The sequence below is a fragment of the Saccostrea echinata genome, unplaced genomic scaffold (assembly GCF_033153115.1).
Source record: "Saccostrea echinata isolate AGI-Se365-2 ecotype Australia unplaced genomic scaffold, CSIRO_AGI_Sech_v1 ptg000086l, whole genome shotgun sequence".
Classification (NCBI taxonomy): domain Eukaryota; kingdom Metazoa; phylum Mollusca; class Bivalvia; order Ostreida; family Ostreidae; genus Saccostrea; species Saccostrea echinata.
This window is the reverse complement of record NW_026889835.1, coordinates 57,067-80,009: the sequence shown is the minus strand read 5'-3', so window position 1 is coordinate 80,009 and position 22,943 is coordinate 57,067. Positions and strand designations below refer to the sequence as shown.

The following is a 22,943-nucleotide window of genomic DNA, read 5'->3' as shown; positions in this document are numbered from 1 at the left end:
ATTTATTTCCAAAATAAACAGGTACAGGTTATCTATTTTCCAGAACTTGATCCTCACTGGAAAAGTTTGACAAGAAGAAAAAAAAAGGAAAACTGCCAAACACCAAAAACTCTGTTTCGTGAGGTGGAGGTAGGGTTGGGATAAAGCACCAGTCAAGGTTGACTGCCAACACTCCAAAGCTATATTTCGGATGTGGGTAGGGAGGGCAAGACCTAGTCAACGTTATCGATTTTTAGCGACGTGCTATAATTTCGCATGAAAAAAAAATCCATGCATTTCTTTGCGCGAAGTGGTTTGATTTCTTTTAATATAGGATAAAAAAAACTTTCTTTAACATTTAACATTCAGTTTAACATTCATTACAAAAAGTATTCGGAACGCTTTTACGGCTGAAAATTTTATCTTGAAATTTTTTAAATAAATGAAGCGACATTTAGATTTGCAGTGGAATACGTTTTTCAACATTATATTACGTTCATATCAAAACTGTAATTGCATTATATATATCGGTAAATATTTACAAAACCATGTGTGTATGTTAAGTCTTAGAGTTGAAATCGATCTTTAATTTATAGTTTAGTATTACAACAGTAAATTTGTAAGCGACATAAAAAAATTCTTAATTGGCCATGGTTTTGTAGAATGATTTGACTGGTAAATCATACATAAATTGCCTCTCGAAATTTCGCGCCAAAAACTTTCAGAGACAACACCTACATTACTACGTGATGTGCTACTTTAAAAATATTATTTGCTCTGATCATTTTTCAACGTTCATGTCTAATTATTTTTTAATCTTCATTTTCCTAACATTTTAAAATATCGTTTTTATTTAAAACGAATAAGTGAATTTATGACAACCTAGAGCATCTCGAGGGTGAAGGTCGAACCCAACAGGTGCGCGTGGAACTGTGGTGTAGACGACGGAACAGTTTGATATTGAATAAGCCATTATAAGGGCAATGGAAAACTTTAAACCATTTCCAGGATTTGGAACGAAGGCAACACATGTAGGACAGGAGCCAGAAAAATGGAATTCAAGGGCTGTGGTTCCACCGATTTCAATGTCAACAACGTTTAAGCAGAAGGCACCGGGGGATCATCATGTTAGTAACTGGAACATAGAATAACTGGGGCGGATCAAAAATGTTTTAATATGAATCTTTTTAATGATAGTATGGTGTGTTTTTAATAAGCTGTCACATTTTTTTTAGGGTTTTGAATACTCCAGAAGTGGCAATCCAACTAGAAACTGTCTAGAAGAATGCATAGCAGCCCTAGAAAATGGCAAGCATGGTAGGCAGAACTTTAGATGCTTTATATTAAACAGGTTGGGCACAGTTCCTTTTTCGATGAAGTATTATTATAAAACGGGATTATTCCTCTTTTCAGTAATAAAAACATTACTGTATACAGGAATTTTCACTCATTTACCTTCTATTCTCGTGTTTGCATTGAATAAAAGATTAAGTGCAAGAATATTTTCACATCCTCCAAATATTTGTAGTCTATTAAGTCTATGTATGCTCAAAATTACAATATTTATCGCTGCAAAATGCTGAAAAAGAGTGATGAAATATTTCTACAATATAAATTTCTTACAGAAGTTTATCTGTGTTAAAATTGTGAGATTGTATACGTTCAGCACTTGCTAATTCGTTCATGACATTATTCGTTCTAATTTAATTTTATATCATTTCTTTCAAAGACATCGAAAAAATAATTTTTTTTATACCACTGCTTCTTTTACAGATGAAAATAATTATTTGAAATATTAAATTTCAAAAGATAGTCTTTCAAAGATGGTTTTAGCATGAATGCCCTTATAAGATTCCATACTTTTCGTATAATTTATCAACAGGGAAAATTAAAATAAAAGTCGTGGATTACTGCTGCACGTGAGTTTAAATCCCTATGCATGTTCAAAAGATGTCACCTCCATGAAACCAAGCTATGAAATTTTCCGTTTTTGAACAAATAATAATATAACTTACAAGGGATATATTCACATCCGTTTGAAGAATACTCATGATGTCGTACGATTAAATCTCATCTTAACTCCTGTCTGCAGCACTAAAGGACCGAATTTTTTTGTCAGCGATGTTGGTTTAATAAAGTTTAAACAAATCATGTCGTATTTTTCATGCACTTTTTATTTAATAAACGGATTTGGGGCATTATTTTAAAAATATGACGAAAATTCTCGTATACAGTTATGATTTTATTACTGAAAAGAGGAATAATCCCGTTTTATAGTAATACTTCCTCGAAAAAGGAACTGTGCCCAACCTGTTAAAATGTAAAAATCTATAAATGTCATGATTTTTTTTTTACCGGTAGTCTGTGGTCAGTGCATAGAGTGTTTTTTTTTTTGGTATAAATAGGTTAAGATTTAACCCCAGATCTTCTAATGTAAATGCCCTCCTTTTCTGTTTGGATATTACAAGGGGTAAAGGGGCGCATTGGATTCAGCAACGCCATACATTAATTGACTTAGCAACATGCATTTTTGGCCTTTAGGCCGAAGGCAAACACAGACTTGTCGAAATTTTGAAATCACTGTCAGACATTTGGTCTGACAAAGTCAAATGTTCTGTCAGACCGGACGAAGTTTTATCAGACCAGATACATGTACCTTATTTTGACGCTGAGAAAGGAAAATAAATAACAGCACCAAAATGCCCTTAATATTTTCAACAGCCTTCAATCTCACAAGTTTCTTTTCTTAGGATAGAAAGTCTTTAATAAGAGACATAAATTACATATTTATGTCTTTCCTGTAACAATTTAAATTGACCATCATCACTACGCTGCGCACATGGCCATCTCTTCTGTGTTTGTGACCTTCAGTTGCGCATCCCGATCCCGACCTTTTTTAAATTTGCGTCACGCTTGATTTTTTCAAACGGTCATTTGGACCGACGTTTTCTTAAAAGTTATCAGTCCAGACAAATTTTTACCGGCCTTGCCGACAGGACCGACGGATTTCAACAAGTCTGCAAACAGTTTTGATTGAGAAGTCGGCAAAATGCATCATGCCAAAAAATAGTCAATAAATGTTTTGATGTAATATACCATTACTTTTTATTTAATAGTATGTATCTTATGCTGGCTTCCAAGATGTTTTAAAATTTCCTATACCCACACTGCAGATTTAACTCTGGTCAATTCTGTAACTGTCGGACACAAACAGAAATAAAATATGACTGATTCTGCCTACAAGTACAAAGTGATGTCAAAGAAAACGTCATAGTGGTCCAACATCTCACCCAGTGGCCCAGTATTGATTTTTTTGGACTGCTTAGAACAACATTAGAAATTTTAGACTGTTCTCAGTAAAGATTTATATAGGAAAAAATGTTTAAAGGTATAACAAAAGCTGGTGATGTTTTTTTGCCAACCGTAAACAACTTCAGTTCACAGTAAATATTTCCAAGGTATACGAATAACAGCCCAGCAAGTAATATTCAAAAAGAAAAGGATGTGTTGAGTCAGAGGAATCTTGGATGAGTTAAGATTATATCATCTTGATTTGTCAGCAACACTCTAAAGTCCATTATGTTTGTGAAAATGCTTTAATGCAGTCATGATTTATTTATAAAGCTAGTACATGATTAATACATGCTGATTCTAAGACTAAAGTGCACTTATTCATGATTATAATCAGTTAAAGAGGGACACTGTGCTTATAGTTTTGAGAGTAATTTTACATACCTTTACAGTATATTCATAATGTGATACAGAGTTTATTTCTGTGATTCCTAGGACTGGTGTTTGCCTCAGGATTGGCTACTACTACTGCTGTCACCTACTTACTGCAGTCAGGGGACCATATAGTCAGTATGGACGATTTATATGGAGGTTAGTCAGGGAAGTTATTGTAAATACTCTTAGGGTGGAAACATTGATGATGTTGATTAATTGGTGAAGTGGACAGATGATGAATGTTGAATTTCTCTTCATCATTAAAGAGAAACATTTAATTCTACCTAAAGCCATCAAGTTTCTAACTGCCAATTTTTTTTTACAATAAAGTTGTCTAACTTCCAATCCATCATTTAAACAATAAAATGCTTTTTTGTTTGTTAATGCAGGAATTAACAGTTTCAATTATTGCAGAACAAAACTTGCGTAAGTGAGTTTTGTAAGTTTTTGCTGCAACCATTGCAAACTTTAATCCCACATTAAGAAATAGACATTTTATGGTTTATATTTATATCTGTATAAATAATCATATAAAGTATGCTCAAGGATGTAAAATATAGTAGTATTGATCTGCTTGTCATGGCATGTTTTGACGGAAGAGCCTCCTGCTTAAGAAATCACTTTGTAAAATGGGTTCTTACTAGTTTAGAGTTAATGGATTGATTAAGGGAAGTGGTTTTCATGTGAAATAAAGGAGGAGAAAATATTAACTGGGTGTAAATATTTAGCCATGGAAACAGTAAAACACATCATTAATACAAACAGTGCAAAAGGCAACTTTTATATATCACCCTTGTATGTACAGTGATAAAGTACAATTTTTGGATTATAATTATTATAGTTTACTGTACATACCAGCTTTTATCTCCTAGCAAGTTTCCCAGCTTTCTTTTCATTGTAAATATTTCATGCCACAGACCATTTCATAAAATGTGCATTTTTTGTAGAATGTTTCCTCTGTTGCAAAAATTAATAGTCAAAGGTGGATTTCAAAACTGATGAATTGCTACCAAAAGTTTTTTGCGAATGATACTTGGTTTTCAGTATTTGTCAGACATGTATTTATTGTATGTCAAGTATTAATTATATATACAATAAGCACTCCATTTAGGAATAAGTAAATAAATGAATAGAATGAAACATTAACAGTAATCCAATCTCCATCAACTTTATATAAAAATCTTGACAAAAAAGAAAGCTTATTTGTGTTTTTCAATATCCCTTTTAGGTACAAACAGGTATTTTAAGAAGTGTGCCACTAGAATGGGTATAGAAACTTCATTTGTGGATTGCACTGTCACAGACAATATCAAGAAGGCCCTGAAATCAAATACCAAGGTATGATTATTGTTACAAAAATACATGGTCTTTGCTTATAACAAACTTGACATGTTATGAAGACAAAGACACCATGCACAGTATGGTTATCAGTTTCAGACATGATGGTTTCACACTGTGCAGGCAGTTTTAAGCTGTTTTGTCAATCTTCCTTGCAGAGTTGTCATTCATTCCTCTCTCAGACACCTCTGCAATGGACTAGCATCAAGATTTTTTACATAATTAAAAGTAAAAAAAAACATGATATTCCAAGGATTATTTCAAATTAAGCTAATATATGAGTAGATGGTATCAATTAAAAGAGTGCTGTTTTGTAAGATTCCTACCATTTTTTGACTTAATAAAATTTTAAGACTGAAATGAAATACATGTACATACATCAATTCTTTAGCACATATTTTTAGAGAAAAATGTATTGCATACGTGACTATAGAAATAGTAATTCAGTTAAAACTTTCTGTTCTAGGATATCTGTCAAAATCGCAGTCTGTCTGCCTCTTACAAAAGTCATGCATAGAATGATGTATCTAAATATGATTTATTTATTTATTCTGAACAGCTGGTTTGGCTTGAGACTCCCACTAACCCAACACTTAGAATTGTAGACATAACTGAAGCAGTAAAAGTCATCAAACAAAAGAACAAGGACATCATTGTGGTTGTAGATAATACCTTCATGTCATCATACTTTCAGGTCAGTATTGACCGTAAATTGTTATCTTGAATAATCCAAAGTACTTATGTTTTTGAGGAGGGGGGGGGGGGGGGGGAGGGGGATTAAGACCTACTCTACTGGCTTGCATATGTTCAAAACCAACCAATTTATGGTTGACAGGCTATTAAGATTTGCAACAGCATTGATAATTTTTATGCCCCGCCATGAATATGGCCGGGGCATATAGTGTTTGTTATGTCCGTCTTCCGTCCTTCCATCCTTCTGTCCTTCTGTCTGTCCTTCTGTCACACTTTAGGTTTAGCTCTGTTCAAAGCTCAGTTTCAAAGAAACTATCCAAGATATTTTTATCAAACTTCATATGCTGATAGATATTGATGAGAGCTATGCAACTGCATCAACAATTTTTGACCTTGATCTTCCTTTGACCTTGACCTCACGTTTCTTAAATTAGTACTTAGCTCAGTTTTAAAGATACCATTCAAGATAGTGTAATCAAACTTCATATGTTGATACATACTGATGTAAGCTATTCAACTGCATCAACATTTCTTGACCTTGACCTTTCTTTTGACCTTGACCTCACTTTTCTTAAATTAGTGTTTAGCTCAGTTTTATTGAAACCATTCAAGATATTTTTAACAAACTTCATATGCTGATACATACTGATGAGAGCTATTCAACTGCATCAACGTTTTTTACCTTGACCTTTCCTTTGACCTTGACCTCACTTTTCTTAAATAAGTTTTTAGCTCAGTTTTAAAGATACCATTCAAGAAAGTGTTATCAAACTTCATATGCTGATACATACTGATGAGAGCTATTCAGCTGCATCAATATTTTTTTACCTTGACCTTTCCTTTGACCTTGACCTCACTTTTCTTAAATAGGTGTTTAGCTCAGTTTTAAGAAACCATTCATAATATTTTTATCAAACTTCATATGCTAATACATATTGATGTAAGCTTTTCAACTGCATCAATATTTTTTGACCTTGACCTTTCCTTTGACCTTAACTTCATTTATTTTAAATAAGTGTTTAGCTCAGTTTATAATAAACCATTCAAAATATTTTTATCAAACTTAATATGTTGATACATATTTATGAGAACTATTCAACTGCATCAAAAACATTTGACCTTGAACTTTTCTCGGACCTTGACCTCACTTTTCTTACATTTGCATTTTGCTTAATTTTAAAGAAACCATTTAAAATATATTTATGTAAGCTTATGCACTTATACATAATTTGGTGAGAATTTATCATCTATATCAAACTTTTTTAGATTTCAATTTTAAAGAAACTATTCAAGATATTCTCATCAAATTTCATACACTAATACAAATTTTCATGTTGTATTACTAATATACCCTCGGTGGGGCATTCATGTCCTATGGACATATTTCTAGTCAAAAATATTTTACAAAAAAAAAAGAATAGTAGATAAAGTTTCAATAGATTTATTGCTATATTAGCCTTGAAAACACATTAAACAAACAAATAAAAAAATTTACAAATTATATCAATAATTATATGCACCACATCCCTCCAGTTTAGATTTTTGAAAAAGTACACAGCTTTTTTTTCATGTAGAATTTTGTTGTCATTCAAATGAACAAAATAAGTATGAAATTTTCACACACAACTGACCAAGTAATCAGGAAAAAAATTCATCTTTACGAAAGTGAGAGTTGGTATGGGTAATTTGTGCAACCATGTTCAAAAACTTGAATTGTCATGTTTTATGTTTGGTATAGTTTAGAAAAGAATTGCTAAATTTATTGTATTTGTATAAAGCACAGATCCTTTGAATAAATATGTGTACTTGTTTTCTGTTAACAGCGTCCTTTAGATTTTGGTGCAGACATGGTCATGCATTCCCTTACAAAGTACATGAATGGTAAGTCAGTAAAATAACATAGTTTGCTGTTGAATTATTTGAGAAAATTTTGCAGATTTTTTTTTGTTATTAAATAACAAACACTTTAAGACCCTGCTGTTTTTGCTGTCCTTTTTTGGTTCATTGTAATTTCTCTTTTAAGGGGAGGTCCTTACCTAGCCTATTTTAAAGCAATGCCTGATGATCATTTTACCGTTTGTTTCAATCTCATTTACATCAAATCTTGTGTAACTTTATATTCAATCTTTGGAAAAATACTTCAGTTTGAACTGTTCATTGATACAAGCTTCATCTGTAGTTTTTATAATTGGTTTGCTGTGAATGCATATTAATTATTAACATGGACATACATTTTCTCATGCATAAATTTACTTCTTGCACTGGATACTTTTGTTTTTTTTATAGGTCATTCTGATGTTGTAATGGGAGCTGTAGCATTAAATGATGATGCTTTAAATGAAAGACTCAGGTTCCTTCAGAATGGTAACTATTGAGATCAATGTTTCTACAAAATGCACATTTTATTTGATCGAATTCTGTGATCAGTTCGTCCAACATTTGTAATTTATCTACATGTAAAATATTTCTCTTTGTATATATGCATGTCCAGCATACACTTTTCAAATATTTGTTGTTTCTAAACAAGAAAATTAGCAAAATGAACAGTTGGTGATATGGCTTTCATATTTTATATGTACCTATTCATCCTGACAAGTCCTCTATTTTGATAAAAAAAATTTTGACCTCTTGAATATGACCTTTAAGTTTTACCTAGTTTGAACTTTAATCTTGGCCATACTGATGTTTTTTTTTTTTGGGAATGGTTGGTATTAGAGCTTTCATACATAAACATAGTTTACATGTTTATTCTTTGTGACAAAACATTCTTTGGAAACCAGCATTTTTGACCTCTTGACCTTTGAGTTTGACCTACTTTTGAAAAACTTTTAACTTAGTTGTAACTTCTGAACAGTTGGGTCTAGGGCCTTTATATTTCACACATACATTTTTTGTTACAAGACCTATCTTTATGTAGCAACATATTTTATCTCTTGACCTTGACTTTGGAGTTTGACCTATATTTGAAAAACTTTAACCTTGACAATGAATGCTGTACTGATTGGGACATCAGTATAACTGAAGTGAATGTTATAATCCGTATGATCCTCTTGTCACAAAACTTGTATAAATTTCATTTAAGATATTTGTAAAAAGAACTTGTTTCTGTACAATGTTCAAATGGCATTGTATTATTTTTACAATGTATTATTCTAGCTTTTGGAGCAGTTCCCTCCCCTTTTGACAGCTTTCTTGTGAACAGAGGTCTGAAAACCCTTCACGTCAGGATGAAGGAGCACATGAAGAATGGCTTGGCTGTGGCCCACTTCTTAGAATCTCATCCTTGTGTGGAGAAAGTTATTCACCCTGGTATGTTTCTGTAGTGCTGGAAAAGATCAGAGCTTTAGTTTCTCACTTTTGGTAAAACTAGGGGTTTTCTTTAAATGCAGACATGTAATGAGAGTAACTTTAGGAGTAAACAAGTATTTTTAAATGATTTTAAGTAAAGTTTAATGCTTAAAGTTACTTTTTGATGAAAGTCCTAAACTCAGAACATAGCCAAATTATGTCTTAGAAGTTCTGTGAAAATTTATTACAGTAATTCATTCAGTGTTTATCAAATCAAACTTCACAAAAATGTATCCAAAGTAGTACTTTTAACAACAGTACAAAAATATGAAGTTGTGTTTTTTTTTTGTTTTTTTTGTTTTTTTTTTTTTTGATATTTTTAAAGGAATTGATGCTTTTATTTTTAAGGGTTACCATCACATCCTCAACATGAACTTGCAAAGAAGCAGATGAGAGGATACAGTGGGATGGTGACTTTTTATATCAAAGGTGGAATTAAGGAGGCCTCAGAATTCCTGAAAAAAGTCAAGGTTTGTGTTTATCAATAATTGAAGCACTTATTGGGGTTTCCATCTGTGGTATACACTATCAAACTGAGTTTTTAATGGTTAAATGAAAATATTTATATTTGAATTTAGATTTTCACACTGGCAGAGAGTTTGGGTGGTTTTGAAAGTCTCTGTGAACTTCCGTAAGTACAAAAAAAGATTTGATTATATTTTGTCATTTACATGTTAAATTGTTTGTTATATTATTGCTTAATTCCTTCCCCTGACTCTGATTTTTATATGTATTTGAAAAAATTAAGTCATTCCAGTTAAAGTTTTTTAAAAGCTTAATGTGAATGAGATAAATATTATTATTAAGAACTAGCAGATTTATTTTATTACTTTGTGTATTAACTCAGATCAGTGATGACTCATGCTTCTGTTCCTGAGAATGAGCGAGATAAGCTGGGTATCTCAGACAATCTCATCCGACTGTCTGTTGGGATTGAAGATGAGGAAGATCTTATCCAGGACTTGGACCAGGCTCTTAGAGCTGCAGTAAGCATTTTTACTGGATTAAATGAGATCTGATATATTTGATATTAATGTATTTAATATTAATATTGGGGGGGGGGGGGGTGTATAATTTCAGAACCAAAAAAAAAAACAATCTTTTTCTTTAAAGACCAGTAATTTTGTATGTATGGAGTAAAGATACAGTATTTAAGAGCCATTCTCTGTAATGACTTGAACTTTTATATAGGAGCTGTGGCACGCATAGTCTCAGAATTTCTCCAAACTCTCTGATAAAAGTCTTTGATATCGTTAACTCAAATCAGGCAAAAATTGGTTGCTACGTGTCATGGTTACCATAGCAACATGTCCTAAAGTTTGAAAAATGGCATTTTTCAACATCTTCAGAGTCCCACAATTAACGTTTGCAGCAAAGCAAACAAGTTGCAATGACTGTTTCTGAAAATTGAAGGCCTGGTGTCTTAAATGCATGATAAACATGTTCGGTAAATCATCTATAACTTACGTTACTATGGAAACAAAGTATTCAAAAGTAATAATTTTGTTCATTTAATTTTATAAAGTCATACACTTAAGAATAAAAACAATTATAGGTTGAAATGCAAGCAAATAATAGAGAAGAGATCCTTGTAACATATACCAAGGACAAAATATGATATTTCTTATATGTTGGCAATGGTTGCCATGGTTTTAATACCACGAAAGGATTTTAAATTTACTCTCTTAGTGTTTTAATCTTATCCTATCTTTTTAAAAAGCATAGTTCTATATAACTGATGATCAATTTTTAAAGGCCTTGGTGTGACCCTAATTTTCACATTTCAAAAAATTCAATTTCAATTCTTTGAATAGTTAGTTGCTTTGGAAATAAGGCGAAAAAACATGCATAAAAATCTGAAAAATACTCTGTTTCCTTGGATACGTACCGTTGTATGTATATTCCCAAAACTTTAATGATTGATATATGTGAACAACTAACCTGACTTTCAATTTTGACTATCACCCAATCTCTAACTGGATGCAAAAAGCTGGCACATAGGGTCTAATATTGACAAAAAATTAACAAAATTGAACATTTTCTCTTCTTGGTTACCATAGCAACAGTGTTGTATTTTTCAACAACCTTTATCAATATATGATATTCAACTTTAGTTCTACGAGATAAGTACTATTCAAGGTGATTCAAATGATATTTTTCTTTATTAAAAGGTTGGTAAATTCCTAAAGCAGCAAAAAAATATCACTTTAAACAACTAGTACGTTGTTTCCATGGTTACACAGCAAAGTAACAATTAATCTCAATTTTTCTTATGTTGTCGGTGTTGCAAGGCTCTAAGGATGCATATGTGCCAGTCATGAATTTTATTGTTTTTACTTACGATAGTAGCATTAACCCAATCATAGCAACAGATTTTGCATGGTGACTGTGTTACCAAAGCAACCATGAAAGTTATTTTTAGAATAATACTGCCAATACCTAATTACAGGAGGTCAAATATTTTTCATTGTTTTTCTTACGTTGTTGATTGAGTTTGATCATGTAACATCTATCATTTGTGGCTATAGAGCGTTTTTCAGCATTTTTCAGCATCTAAAATGTATTCCAAATGTACCCATGGTTACCACTTACTTAGAGATAAATTCTAAATAGTTTCTTTATAGCATAGGTGGCAACAAGGTGTCCTGTTTTTGGGAGAATGGTTTGTTTGTTTTTCTTAGTCTTTATTAAGGCTTAATAAAGATTTAAAGTGGCAGAAAATCTCAATTTTTTCAACTTTTCTGTCTGTTACCATGGCAACCAAGACACATAGCAACGAAATTTTATTTGATATATGTTTCTGGTGTCAAGTTGTAATAATGGGCAAAGTTTCATCAAAATCGGTGACCATGCGTGGCAAAGAAGTTTCAGTGGTTACAGAGAATTGCTATTAAATTCTAATTAAGCGAGAACAAAGAATCAAAACAACTCCCTCCCTGCCAAAAACACTGCACACACACAATAATTCCAAACGTGATAATTTTTACCGTACAGGAGCCTTGGAAATACTGAAATTAAGGTGAAAATACTGTACATTGCTAATCAAAATGCTGTTCCAAAAATCAACCAAACAAAATCAAAATAAGGCCCCAAAAATGATCTTTAGTTTCTCAGGCTAAAAATTTCAGAATTCAATGTGGCAAGTTCTTTTTTTCCATAAGCAGGTGATTTTTTTTTAAATGTCATTCAACAAAATGATGATATCAACTGATTCTTACTTTTTTCCTCTTACATTAATTAGAATTGTTATTCCATTTGTTTAAAAGTTAATTTATAAAATGCAGTATTAACAAAAAATATTTTGAAAATCTAAAAAAAAAAAAAAAAATGTCTGTCTACATGTATTAGCATGTATGAAAAGGGGAATACTTCAATTTTCTTTACCGGAAAATTGAGTTATTTCCCTTTTCAATTTGTCAATAAAATTGATCAATGCGGTAGTGTTTGAGAAACTATTGATATTTTTTTTTGGCCTGAAAGGATCTTTTTTATTTCTAAATTTTCAATCAACAAAGGTACCTCAGCATGTAGTATTAATTGCTTATTTCAAGCAACTTCTGCATCTTTTAAAAATTTCATATTCACGGCATCCCCATTGTCAATGTTGAATTTTGTATAAAGACTGTCTGTAGTTTAGTGTACCATGTAAGAGTCTATTTCTCCAGTCATCTGCATTTTTTTCATGATACTAAAGCAAGTGGAATCATGGGAAATGTTTAACACCTTTGATTATGATGTTTACATTAACCAAGTCACACATCAAAAAAGATTTCCAGTATTGTGAGAGCGAATTAAAGAAAAATGGGGGCTGGTAAACAATTTAAAATACAGAACAGATTTTCATTTCCCCTGATTTATGGTTTCCCGCTGTGATCCCATTAATGGAGTCAAAAATACTTGACATTCTTTGTACAGTCAATACATATCACAAGTATGAACAAATGAACTTTTAATATTTACCTTTGAATTTTTTATTATAGTGTTTTATATGTACTTTTATTTAAGTGCTCAATTAACCTGAACATTGTATTTCATACATTTATTTTGATGCATTTTGTTTAACTTTGATAGGTGTAAAAATGTTTTTAGGTGAAAATATGAATAAAATTCTGAATTTCACAATTGTTTCAAACAGACAAGTGAAAAAGGAAGTCCAACCAAAAAGAGAAAGGTTGCAAAATAATTGTAAGAGCTTTAGGTAAGTATGAACATGAGATGTTGCATGGATGGATGATTGTTTGTAGAATATTGTGTAACTCTTTGATTTTTTACATTCACTTTCTTGCAGATGGGAAGAATAGAAGAATTAATTTGTAGTAGAACAGAGAACAGAAGAAATTTTTATTTTTCAACATTTTTAGCTCACCTGAGCCGAAGGCTCAAGTGAGCTTTTCTGTCTGTCTGTCTGTCTGTCCGTCCGTCCGTCTGTAAACTTTTCACATTTTCGACTTCTTCTCAAGAACCACTGGGCCAATTTCAACCAAACTTGCCACAAAGTATCCTTGGGTGAAGGGGATTCAAGTTTGTTCAAATGAAGGGCCATGCCCTCTTTCAAGGGGAGATAATGAAGAATTAGTGAAAAATTAGTAGCATCTTTTAAAAATCTTCTTCTCAAGAACCACAAAGCCAGGGAAGATGAAACTCATGTGGAAGCATCCTCAGGTAATGTAGATTCAAGTTTGTTCAAATCATGACCCCCGGGGTAGGGCGGGGCCACAGTGGAGGATCAAATTTTTACATAGAAATATATAGGAAAAATCTTTAAAAATCTTCTTCTCAAGAACAGCAAAGCCATGATGAGTCATATTTATATTGCAGCATCCTCAGGTAGTGTAGATTCAAATTTGTTCAAATCAAGACCCCCGGGGGTAGGGCGGGGCCACAATGGAGGATCAAAGTTTTACATAGAAATATATAGGAAAAATCTTTAAAAATCTTCTTCTTAATAACAGCAAAGCCTTAATTGGTCATATTTATATGGAAGCATCCTCAGGTAGTGTAGATTCAAGTTTGTCCAAATCATGACCCCTGGGGGTAGGGCTGGGCCACAATGGAGGATCAAAGTTTTACATAGAAATATATAGGAAAAATCTTTAAAAATCTTCTTCTCAAGAACAGCAAAGCCCTAATTGGTCATATTTATATGAAAGCATCCTCGGGTAGTGTAGATTCAAGTTTGTTCAAATCATGACCCCCCGGGGGTAGGGCGGGGCCACAATGGAGGATCAAAGTTTTACATAGAAATATATAGGAAAAATCTTTAAAAATCTTCTTCTTAATAACAGCAAAGCCTTAATTGGTCATATTTATATGGAAGCATCCTCAGGTAGTGTAGATTCAAGTTTGTCCAAATCATGACCCCTTGGGGTAGGGCGGGGCCACAGTGGAGGATCAAAGTTTTACATAGAAATATATAGGAAAAACCTTTAAAAATCTTCTTCTCAAGAACAGCAAAGCCATGATGAGTCATATGGAAGCATCCTCAGGTAGTGTAGATTCAAGTTTGTTCAAATCATGACCCCCGGGGGTAGGGCGGGGCCACAATGGAGGATCAAAGTTTTACATAGAAATATATAGGAAGATATGTTCTGATGAAGAACTGCAAAGCCATGATTAGTCATTTTGATATGGAAGCATCCTCAGGTAGTGTAGATTCAAGATTGTTAAAATGATGACCCCAGGGGATAGGGATGGGCCATAATTGGGGATCGAAAATTTTACATAGGAACATATAGGAAAATATCTTCTTCTCAAGAACTGAAAATCATGTTTAGTCATTTTGATATGGAAGCATCCTCAGGTAGTGTAAATTCAATTTTGTTCAAGTGATGACCCCCGAGGGTAGGGTGGGGCCCAATAAGGGGATCGAAAGTTTTACATAGAAACATATAGAAAAAAATTTCTTCTCAAGAACAGAAAAGCTATGTTTAGTCATATTGATATGGAAGCATCCTCAGGTAGTGTAGAGTCAAGTTTGTTCAAATGATGACCCCTGGGATAGGGAGGAGCCACAATGGGGGATCAAATTTTTACAAAGGAATATATGGGAATTTTTTTTAAAAATCTTCTCAAGTACAACAAAGCCATTTGTTAAATATTATATATTGACATGGAAGCATCATCAGGTAGTTTAAAATTCAAGCCCCCCCCCCCCCCCCCCCCAGTAATCTTTTCAATACTGAACTGATTTGTGCTTTTGCCTTGCCAATGTGCTCAGGTGAGCGATGTGGCCCATGGGCCTCTTGTTCTGTACCTCTATCTCAGCAGCACTAGGAAGTATCCAGTATGTTAATCTGAAATGTGCAATTTGGAGAAATGTGCTCACGAAGGATATTACCTTTAATGATAAGATTATTAACCTCTGTATTTAATGGGTTCAGATGTTTACAACTGTTACAATACATGTACTTTACTGTTTTCCATTCCTGTCATTTAAATACATATTGAATTTCTAAGATGGCTGATACATTAAATTGTTTTTTTTTTCATCAAGACATTGAAAGTGTTGATTTTGCATGTGAAAATATATTTTCATAAAAGAATATTATATAATTAAAATAGTCCTCCACAGACATATTTTCTTTAGATGAATACAGATTTAGCTTTCTGTAATTTGTATGAATAGTTCTTTTTACATTTGAATTCATTTTTTGAATCTGTGTGACTGATTGTTGTTTTCAAGAATCTCTTTGTCAGTAATAATAAAATAATTATTTGACATCTTCCTGTTGCTGGTAATTGTTTAGAAAAACAACATATGAAGAATCTCGCACTAACTTTTTTTACATTCCATTTTATATGTGAATTGGAATATTTTCTGTTTGAATACATAACATTTTGTATCTTAAGCTGATTAAACTCCTTGTGACTATTATTTTCATGTATTGTGCCATCATATTTTCTATAGATGGTATCTCTATTTCATTTTATTTTGCGTCTTATGCAGTTCATCATTGAAATACATGTGCTATCCTTAAAGTCCCTTCACATTTACAAGTACTGTAGATTTTTATTTGTTTTTCTCTAGTTAATCAATATGCATTAAAATGCATAAGTATTTTTCTGATGAATTAAAGATGAAGCATAAATTTAATTAATGATTAGCTTTTAAAGCTTTATTTGTTTTATTTAGGTCACCTGAGTTTTCCTAATGACTGTTGCTATACTCTTTTGTGCTAACATTTTGTGTGATATGTTTAGTGACTAAAAAATTCAAACATTCTCAGCCTTTCCTCTGAATCATTGCCTGATTGGAACCAATTCTAATACATGGGATTTTTTTATTGGTAAAAGTAAGATTATGAAATTCAGGGACCGTACCTCAGTGGAGGTTGAGAGGCAAAGCTAAATCAAATTATGATAATAGCATTTAAACAGACTTTTATAGTCCAGAACATATCACATGTAAAAACAAACAATCTGATGATAAAAGCCACGAGGCCTTTACCAAAGTGAAATTCTGTAAGATGGGACTTATTGATTATGATGGAAATGTGCACAGTTTTAAGTAAGAATTATATTAAATGTGTATACTCGAGAACATATCGCATGTAAAAACAATCTGATGATAAAAGCCACGAGGCCTTTACCAAAGTGAAAACATTCTGTAAGATGGGACCAATATGATTATGATGGAAATGTGCACAATTTTAAGTAAGAGTTACATTATGTATGTATGTATACCCCTGGACAGATAGTAAACATCTGCAGAAACATAGCAGACCAAAAAGTCTCGACTTGCAAAGACTGTCAACACCTGCTTACATGATTATATTGAACAATGAACATTAATTTTAAAATTGTTAAAAATGTGGTAGTGTCAGATACACGGCTTCCTACTAGCTTAGGCTAGTGGGTTAACCCTTTAGCTCAGTTGGTAGAGCACTGGACTGGCATGCCAGAGGCCCCAGGTTCAATCCCCAGCAGAGGCAGATCAATGTCTCTGTTACATTTGGCGCCCAACGTGGGGCCTGGGTGTTCTCTGGCGGGTGAGAGTGATTGCCCCCAGAACTTCGCCCCACAGGTGTTGGCACTCCAAAAGAGATGAGGACATCTCATTCTCTGGAGGGGGACAATGTGGTAGTGTCAGATACACGGCTTCCTACTAGCTTAGGCTAGTGGGTTAACCCTTTAGCTCAGTTGGTAGAGCACTGGACTGGCATGCCAGAGGCCCCAGGTTCAATCCCCAGCAGAGGCAGATCAATGTCTCTGTTTCAAAAATTTGGGCTCATCTTCCAGAATAATGTATGCGCTGAATAAGGATCAACTTAATAATAAAATATGTTAGACATGTTTTTCATAAAACGATACAAAATACAGTTGAACTTTGGTATCTTGAACATTGATATCTCGACTACCATGGATATGTCGAAGTGATTTGGAAGTCCCAACTACTTATTCTTTTAAGTATTTTACCCTCAAATACTCGGATATCTCAAAGTTTTATCTCGGTCCCATTGAGTTCTAGATAACGAGGTTTGACTGTATAATAAAATAGATGTAGCCTTTTGAATTAGTAAATTCCTTAAATTACTCTATCAGTATAAAGGAAACACAGTTACATTAAACCGCTTTATTTTTGATATCTAGTCTCTATGTGTTAAACAAACTTGCGGCTTGTCCCTATCGTCAAATTCTCTGTAAAAAAGAATATAACAAATGTACGTAGCCTTTTCATTTGGTCAATTCATAGATATATCAACTTCACAGAAAAGCATATGGACTTTGCACTTCGTGCTCGGTAGATAATTATGCTTTTCTGTGAAGTCGATATATCTATGGATCGATCTCGCCTATATTTGTATTATATATATATATATATATATATATATATATATATATATAAAGCAATTTTACAACATCTTAAACTAACATAACTGCCCTAAGTGAAGAAATATTAATACAGAAAGCACAAAGAAATTCACTTTTATAAGGATACCCACTTCCGCCCCAGCCCGGGGGTTGAACTCTCGACCTACGGAATCTGTCTCCTAGCAGTACAGGAACAGCGCGCTAGACCGCTCGGCTACCTAGGCAAGTTAAAAAAACTTGCTTTCGATGCCGATGGAATTCTCGCGGCGCTGCTCTACACTACACGGTCATTGAGAATGGAAGTGAGATACAGTTATTTGGACATTAATTTTATCAGAGGATCGTTACCAATACACATTGTAATGAAATTAATTTTTATTTATAAAGCACATTTATATATATAGGATTGTCATCAATTTTTTTTGTATCCAATTACTCACCTGCCTTTGCGATGGAGTCGAGAACTCGATGTCATTATTCAAGAAAAATCAACATTCAAACGATCGTATCATGCTCTTTTTGATTGAAAGCAATTTCAAGTTCTAAATGTAAAGAAGAGTATTAAATTAATAATAAATATAGTATTATAATCAAATGAAACCTTTGGAATTAATATCAAGACTAAAATGATCAAACGTAAAAATATTTTCTACAGATACATTTCAATATTCATGTTCTAGACCATTTGCATCATCATGTACATGTAAACCAGTTAGCTATCTGGCTCACGTTATATCATCAAAATGCACGTCTGACAAATTTTTGCTGTGCGGAGAATTTAGAAAGTTTAAAACCGTTAATTCTCTGATATTACTTCATGTCACTATGCTTTATACGATTGTTTCTCAATTGTAAGTATTTAAATAGTTAGGGTTCTCCATCATTTCAAATTTTACTGCGGAGCAAGACTTATGGGAAGTGCTAATATTCGAGGTTACTTAGCAACCAACTTCCTCATTGTAATGAATTACTAGGCGCATCTTAAATGGGGAAATTTAAAAGAGTACTAGCAAAACTGAGAAAAAAGGAATGTGCTATGAAAGCTGAGATGACAGTTCATAGACGAGACCTGAGGACTTCTTTTAAAACCTAAAAAAAGATTCTGAGTAAAAAGATCTAGTAAAGCCAAAGCGGTAAAAGATGTAAACAGAAAGAAAAACATTCGGTAAAGCTAGAGGAACAGTATATAGATGGAACAAACACATTGAACAACGAGGTACTAAATAGCCAAATGACAGTTTACTTAAGTAAGACCTGAATACCAAAAAAAAAAAAAAAAAAAAAAAAAAAAAAAAAAAAAGAGAGCAAGAAATAAGTTAGGAAGTAAAATCAGTTACTAGTTGTTTTTTTTTTTTTTTTTTTTTTTAATATGGGGAAAACAGCAGGAATTGAAGAAATACCACAATAGGCATTGGATGCTAGAAGACAAAAAGTAGTTGAAAAAATGTTTAGACTGTTGAACAACTATGAAAAGCAGAAACAATACCTTATGAGTGGAAGAAAGGATTGATTGTCAAACTACATATACCACAGAGAGAAGATCTTAATCTCAGCCAACAAATGGAGATGCTTCACATTGCTGTGTGTAGCAAGAAAGATTCTTAACCATTAAAATATGCAGAACGATAAAGAACAGTAATCAAGTACAAAAGTAAATTGAAACAATACAAATTTGGAGCAGAAGAAACACTGACTACTAAAAATATCAGAGGTAGGATCAGGTGCCATGGAGGAGTAAGCATTCCCAGTCGACCGTTCACACCTGCCGCGTGCTCCTTGTTATGGTTGGGAAAACAGAAAAATCTGCAGACAATTCTTTCAGTGTGTAAATAATGACCTAACAATTAGTATGAAAAATGTCAGTCAGCATTCGACTTAATGAAAGATTGTATTTGTTGACAAGGTCAGTGTATCGACCATAGAATTTACAAAATGTTGACTTTAAACGAAACTGTTGTTATCCTTGTTTCATCAACTTGTTTATATTAGCTTGTCTCTCTTTAGAAATTGTTCGTGCGTAGAGCATGCTCTTGCACACCGAATCAATTAGCTGGGAGAGGTGAAGTCCATAAACAGATGGTAAGGGTATATTGCTACATAAATAATGGAAGTTGACGATAGAAAAGTTGAAATCATCACGCTTATCATAAAGTTTTGAGGTTAGGTTACCATGAAAGTTTTTTTTTTTGTGATACAATATCCAAATATGAAACAGATATGTCAGACTCTGTGGTGTCTTTTATTTTGAGTTCAAAGGCATATATCGAATCCATGCGCGGATCGAGAGGGGTTGGGGGATCCGCCCCCTGGAATTTGCAGAGTTACTAAAAGTATAAACTGAAGCAAATAAAAAATGACTTTGGACCGTGGACCCCACCATCACCACCACGAAATAAGTTTTTTTTTGCGTTTTGGAAATGGATTTTACGTTTTTTTTTTGTTTTTTTTTTTGTTTTTGTTTTTTTTTTTCTTTTTTTTTTTTTTTTTTTTTCTTTTTTTTTTTTTTTTTTTTTTTTCGCTTGTCAAAAAAATGTTCTGGATAGGGAAAGGAATTTAGGTTTTTTTGGGTTTTTTTTTTATTTTTATTTTATTTATTTATTTTTTTTTTTTTTTTGCTTGTCAAGAAAATGTTTGGTTGGAATTTTTTTTTTACTGTTGTGGACCCTCCCTCACCCCAACCCCTGGAAAAAAAAATCCTGGATCCGCGCCTGGAATCAACGTGGGAATGAAAATCAATATTGTTAATTAATAAAACGTTGTCGATATATCTAAATGCTGAATTGAAGGCCACAGCAAGAAACTTCTTCTTTTCATGTAGAAGTTTTTGAATAAATCTTTATATGAATACAAAATTAGGTTTGCTAATAACAGGGCGCAATTGGAATACAACAAAAGAGACAACAGGTAAAGTATTGAGAGACGCACAAACCGGATTTCTATCGATCAGTATCTGCACAGACCAAAAAGCTGCATTAAGTATTTATTAAAATGACAATAATCACTTTACATCAACTTCAGCGATTTTGAGAAAGCGTTTGATATTATCAATAACTTCTAAGACAATATATGGAATCCCAGTTAAGTCTTCAACATAATAAAGACACTGTGCGAAGTCTGAAGCGCAAATGATTCATAAAACAACTGGGGTTAAACAAGGATGCCTCCTATCATCAACACTATCCCTGTTAGCTGTAGGCTGGGTACAAGGACAATCCTTTGATAAAAGTGCAATAGAAGTGCCGCTTCGCTAAGAGATTGGACGATCTTAACTTGCAGAAGATATTGTACTTCTATCTTACACTCTAAGATAAGAGACAAACGAATGAAACAGGGAAAAGATGAAACTTAAGACCTATATCAATAAAATTAAGTTAATGAAGGTCATGACCAAGAATGGAGGAACTGTAACATTCAAAGAAAAGGTCATTCAATTTTCTTTCTTGGTATATGATATATAGAACAGGGGAACGGACAAAGACATTAAAGCCAAAATAAGCATAGTAAAGCAGTCTTTATGCAATGCTAAGGCCATCATAAAAGTCAATAGCTTTATCAGAGAACACCAAAATAAGAATATTCAACGCCATGGTGAAGTCTGTCTTTTTTACGGTGCAGAAAATTGAGGCTACATATAACTAAAAGCTTACAAAAGAAAATCCTCGTTTTCCATAAACTTTTTACAAGTCGTACGACACATTCTGCGACATTTGGTGGTCTAAACAATTAACACTAGAACTAGAAGATTGGCATAGGGATCATGTAAAGAGGAAATTCTTCAAAATCATTTTGAATATTTTTAATATTCCCAACAACCAAAATGAATTTGTATTACCATATTTATATTGGAATCCGAAACTTCATAAAAATCCTTACAAACAAAGATACATAGCGGGTTCCAGTAAATGTTCTACCAAGCCTCTTTCTTTACTCCTCACTAAAATATTAACAGCAGTGAAGGAGAAATTGTTCCAATGCGCTTTTGAACTTGATTACTGTTCGTTTATAAAAAGATAATTTGATCCACACTAGAGGAGAGTCTTACCTTTAACATCAATATACAAGCTGAAGGAAACAATCTCAATTTACATGTATTAACTTGCATTTAGAATTACTATTCGATAGTCAATATTTTTTAGAGTATCCGAATAAAAAATAATCAATATTCCATATGACCGAGCGATAGTCGAGCACTCGAATACTTATTGACATCCCTAGTAATTAATCATTGTACTCTGCAGTTTGCAAATTAATAGAATTTTGTTTAAAAAGTAATGAATGTTTTCGCACAAATTATAATCCCAACAATCCCCTGCTCATTATCCATCGTATTGATACATGCATATTGATTCCTCTTTGAATTGAAAAAAGTACCCATTAATTGGGAAGGTGGCATAGTGCTAAAGCATATGATATGGAAAACCACAATGTTTGGGGATCCCCATCAAACCTCCACCCCACCTATTCGCTGTATAGCCCCACTTTTTAATTTTCTGTTCTTGACTTCCAAGTAGAATTGATTTAAGAGCTATTCTCCGTAACCACTAAAAACTTTTTTTTGGTACGCATTGTCACCGATTTTCATGAAAGTTTGCCCAACAACAAGACAACTTGACACCAGAAACATATATCAAACAAAATAATATGGCCTTTGCAACTCTTTGAAGTAAGGAACGAATCTATTAATTCTTCTCTAAAAAAAATCTGTCCTCTTTGGCCTTCCTTTCTGCTACCATTTGGACTCGATAACTCTTTTTTGTCGAACGAATCATCAGCAATAGGGTTTGCTCTGTATTCCTTATCTACCTCCCATTCTGGCAAAGACGAGTTTACGAGAACTTTATAACTGTTTGCTTTGACCTACTCGGTATCTTCTACCATGTTTGACTTGGATAACTTGACGTTTTCTTCCCTTGCTGCAGCTGAAATCAGGTGCTCGCTTGTTTTTTTTTTTCAACTTTGACAAAATACGAGCTTCGTTCTTTTACTGATTCTTGTTGTCCTCTTTAAGGAAAACATAGTGGTCGTTGAGATAATCTTCAATTCTGTTT

At 33.0% G+C, this 22,943-nt stretch overlaps 1 protein-coding gene across 2 annotated transcripts; it reads left to right on the top strand.

The window, feature by feature from the left end:
- Window positions 1-908: 908 nt before the first annotated feature.
- On the top strand, window positions 909-13,575 carry LOC133177025 (cystathionine gamma-lyase-like). 2 transcript variants are annotated; one of them, XM_061312109.1, is made up of 13 exons: window positions 909-1,106; window positions 1,215-1,296; window positions 3,766-3,861; window positions 4,934-5,043; window positions 5,603-5,737; window positions 7,560-7,617; window positions 8,023-8,100; window positions 8,893-9,045; window positions 9,433-9,554; window positions 9,663-9,715; window positions 9,932-10,070; window positions 13,220-13,282; window positions 13,381-13,575. In XM_061312109.1, the coding sequence occupies exons 1-12, from the start codon at window positions 963-965 to the stop codon at window positions 13,265-13,267; spliced, it is 1,218 nt and encodes a 405-aa protein (XP_061168093.1). In that variant the 5' UTR covers window positions 909-962; the 3' UTR covers window positions 13,268-13,282; window positions 13,381-13,575. The 2 variants fall into 2 exon arrangements, with proteins under 2 accessions (XP_061168093.1, XP_061168092.1); XM_061312108.1 differs by having other exon boundaries at window positions 13,373-13,575.
- Window positions 13,576-22,943: the final 9,368 nt, after the last annotated feature.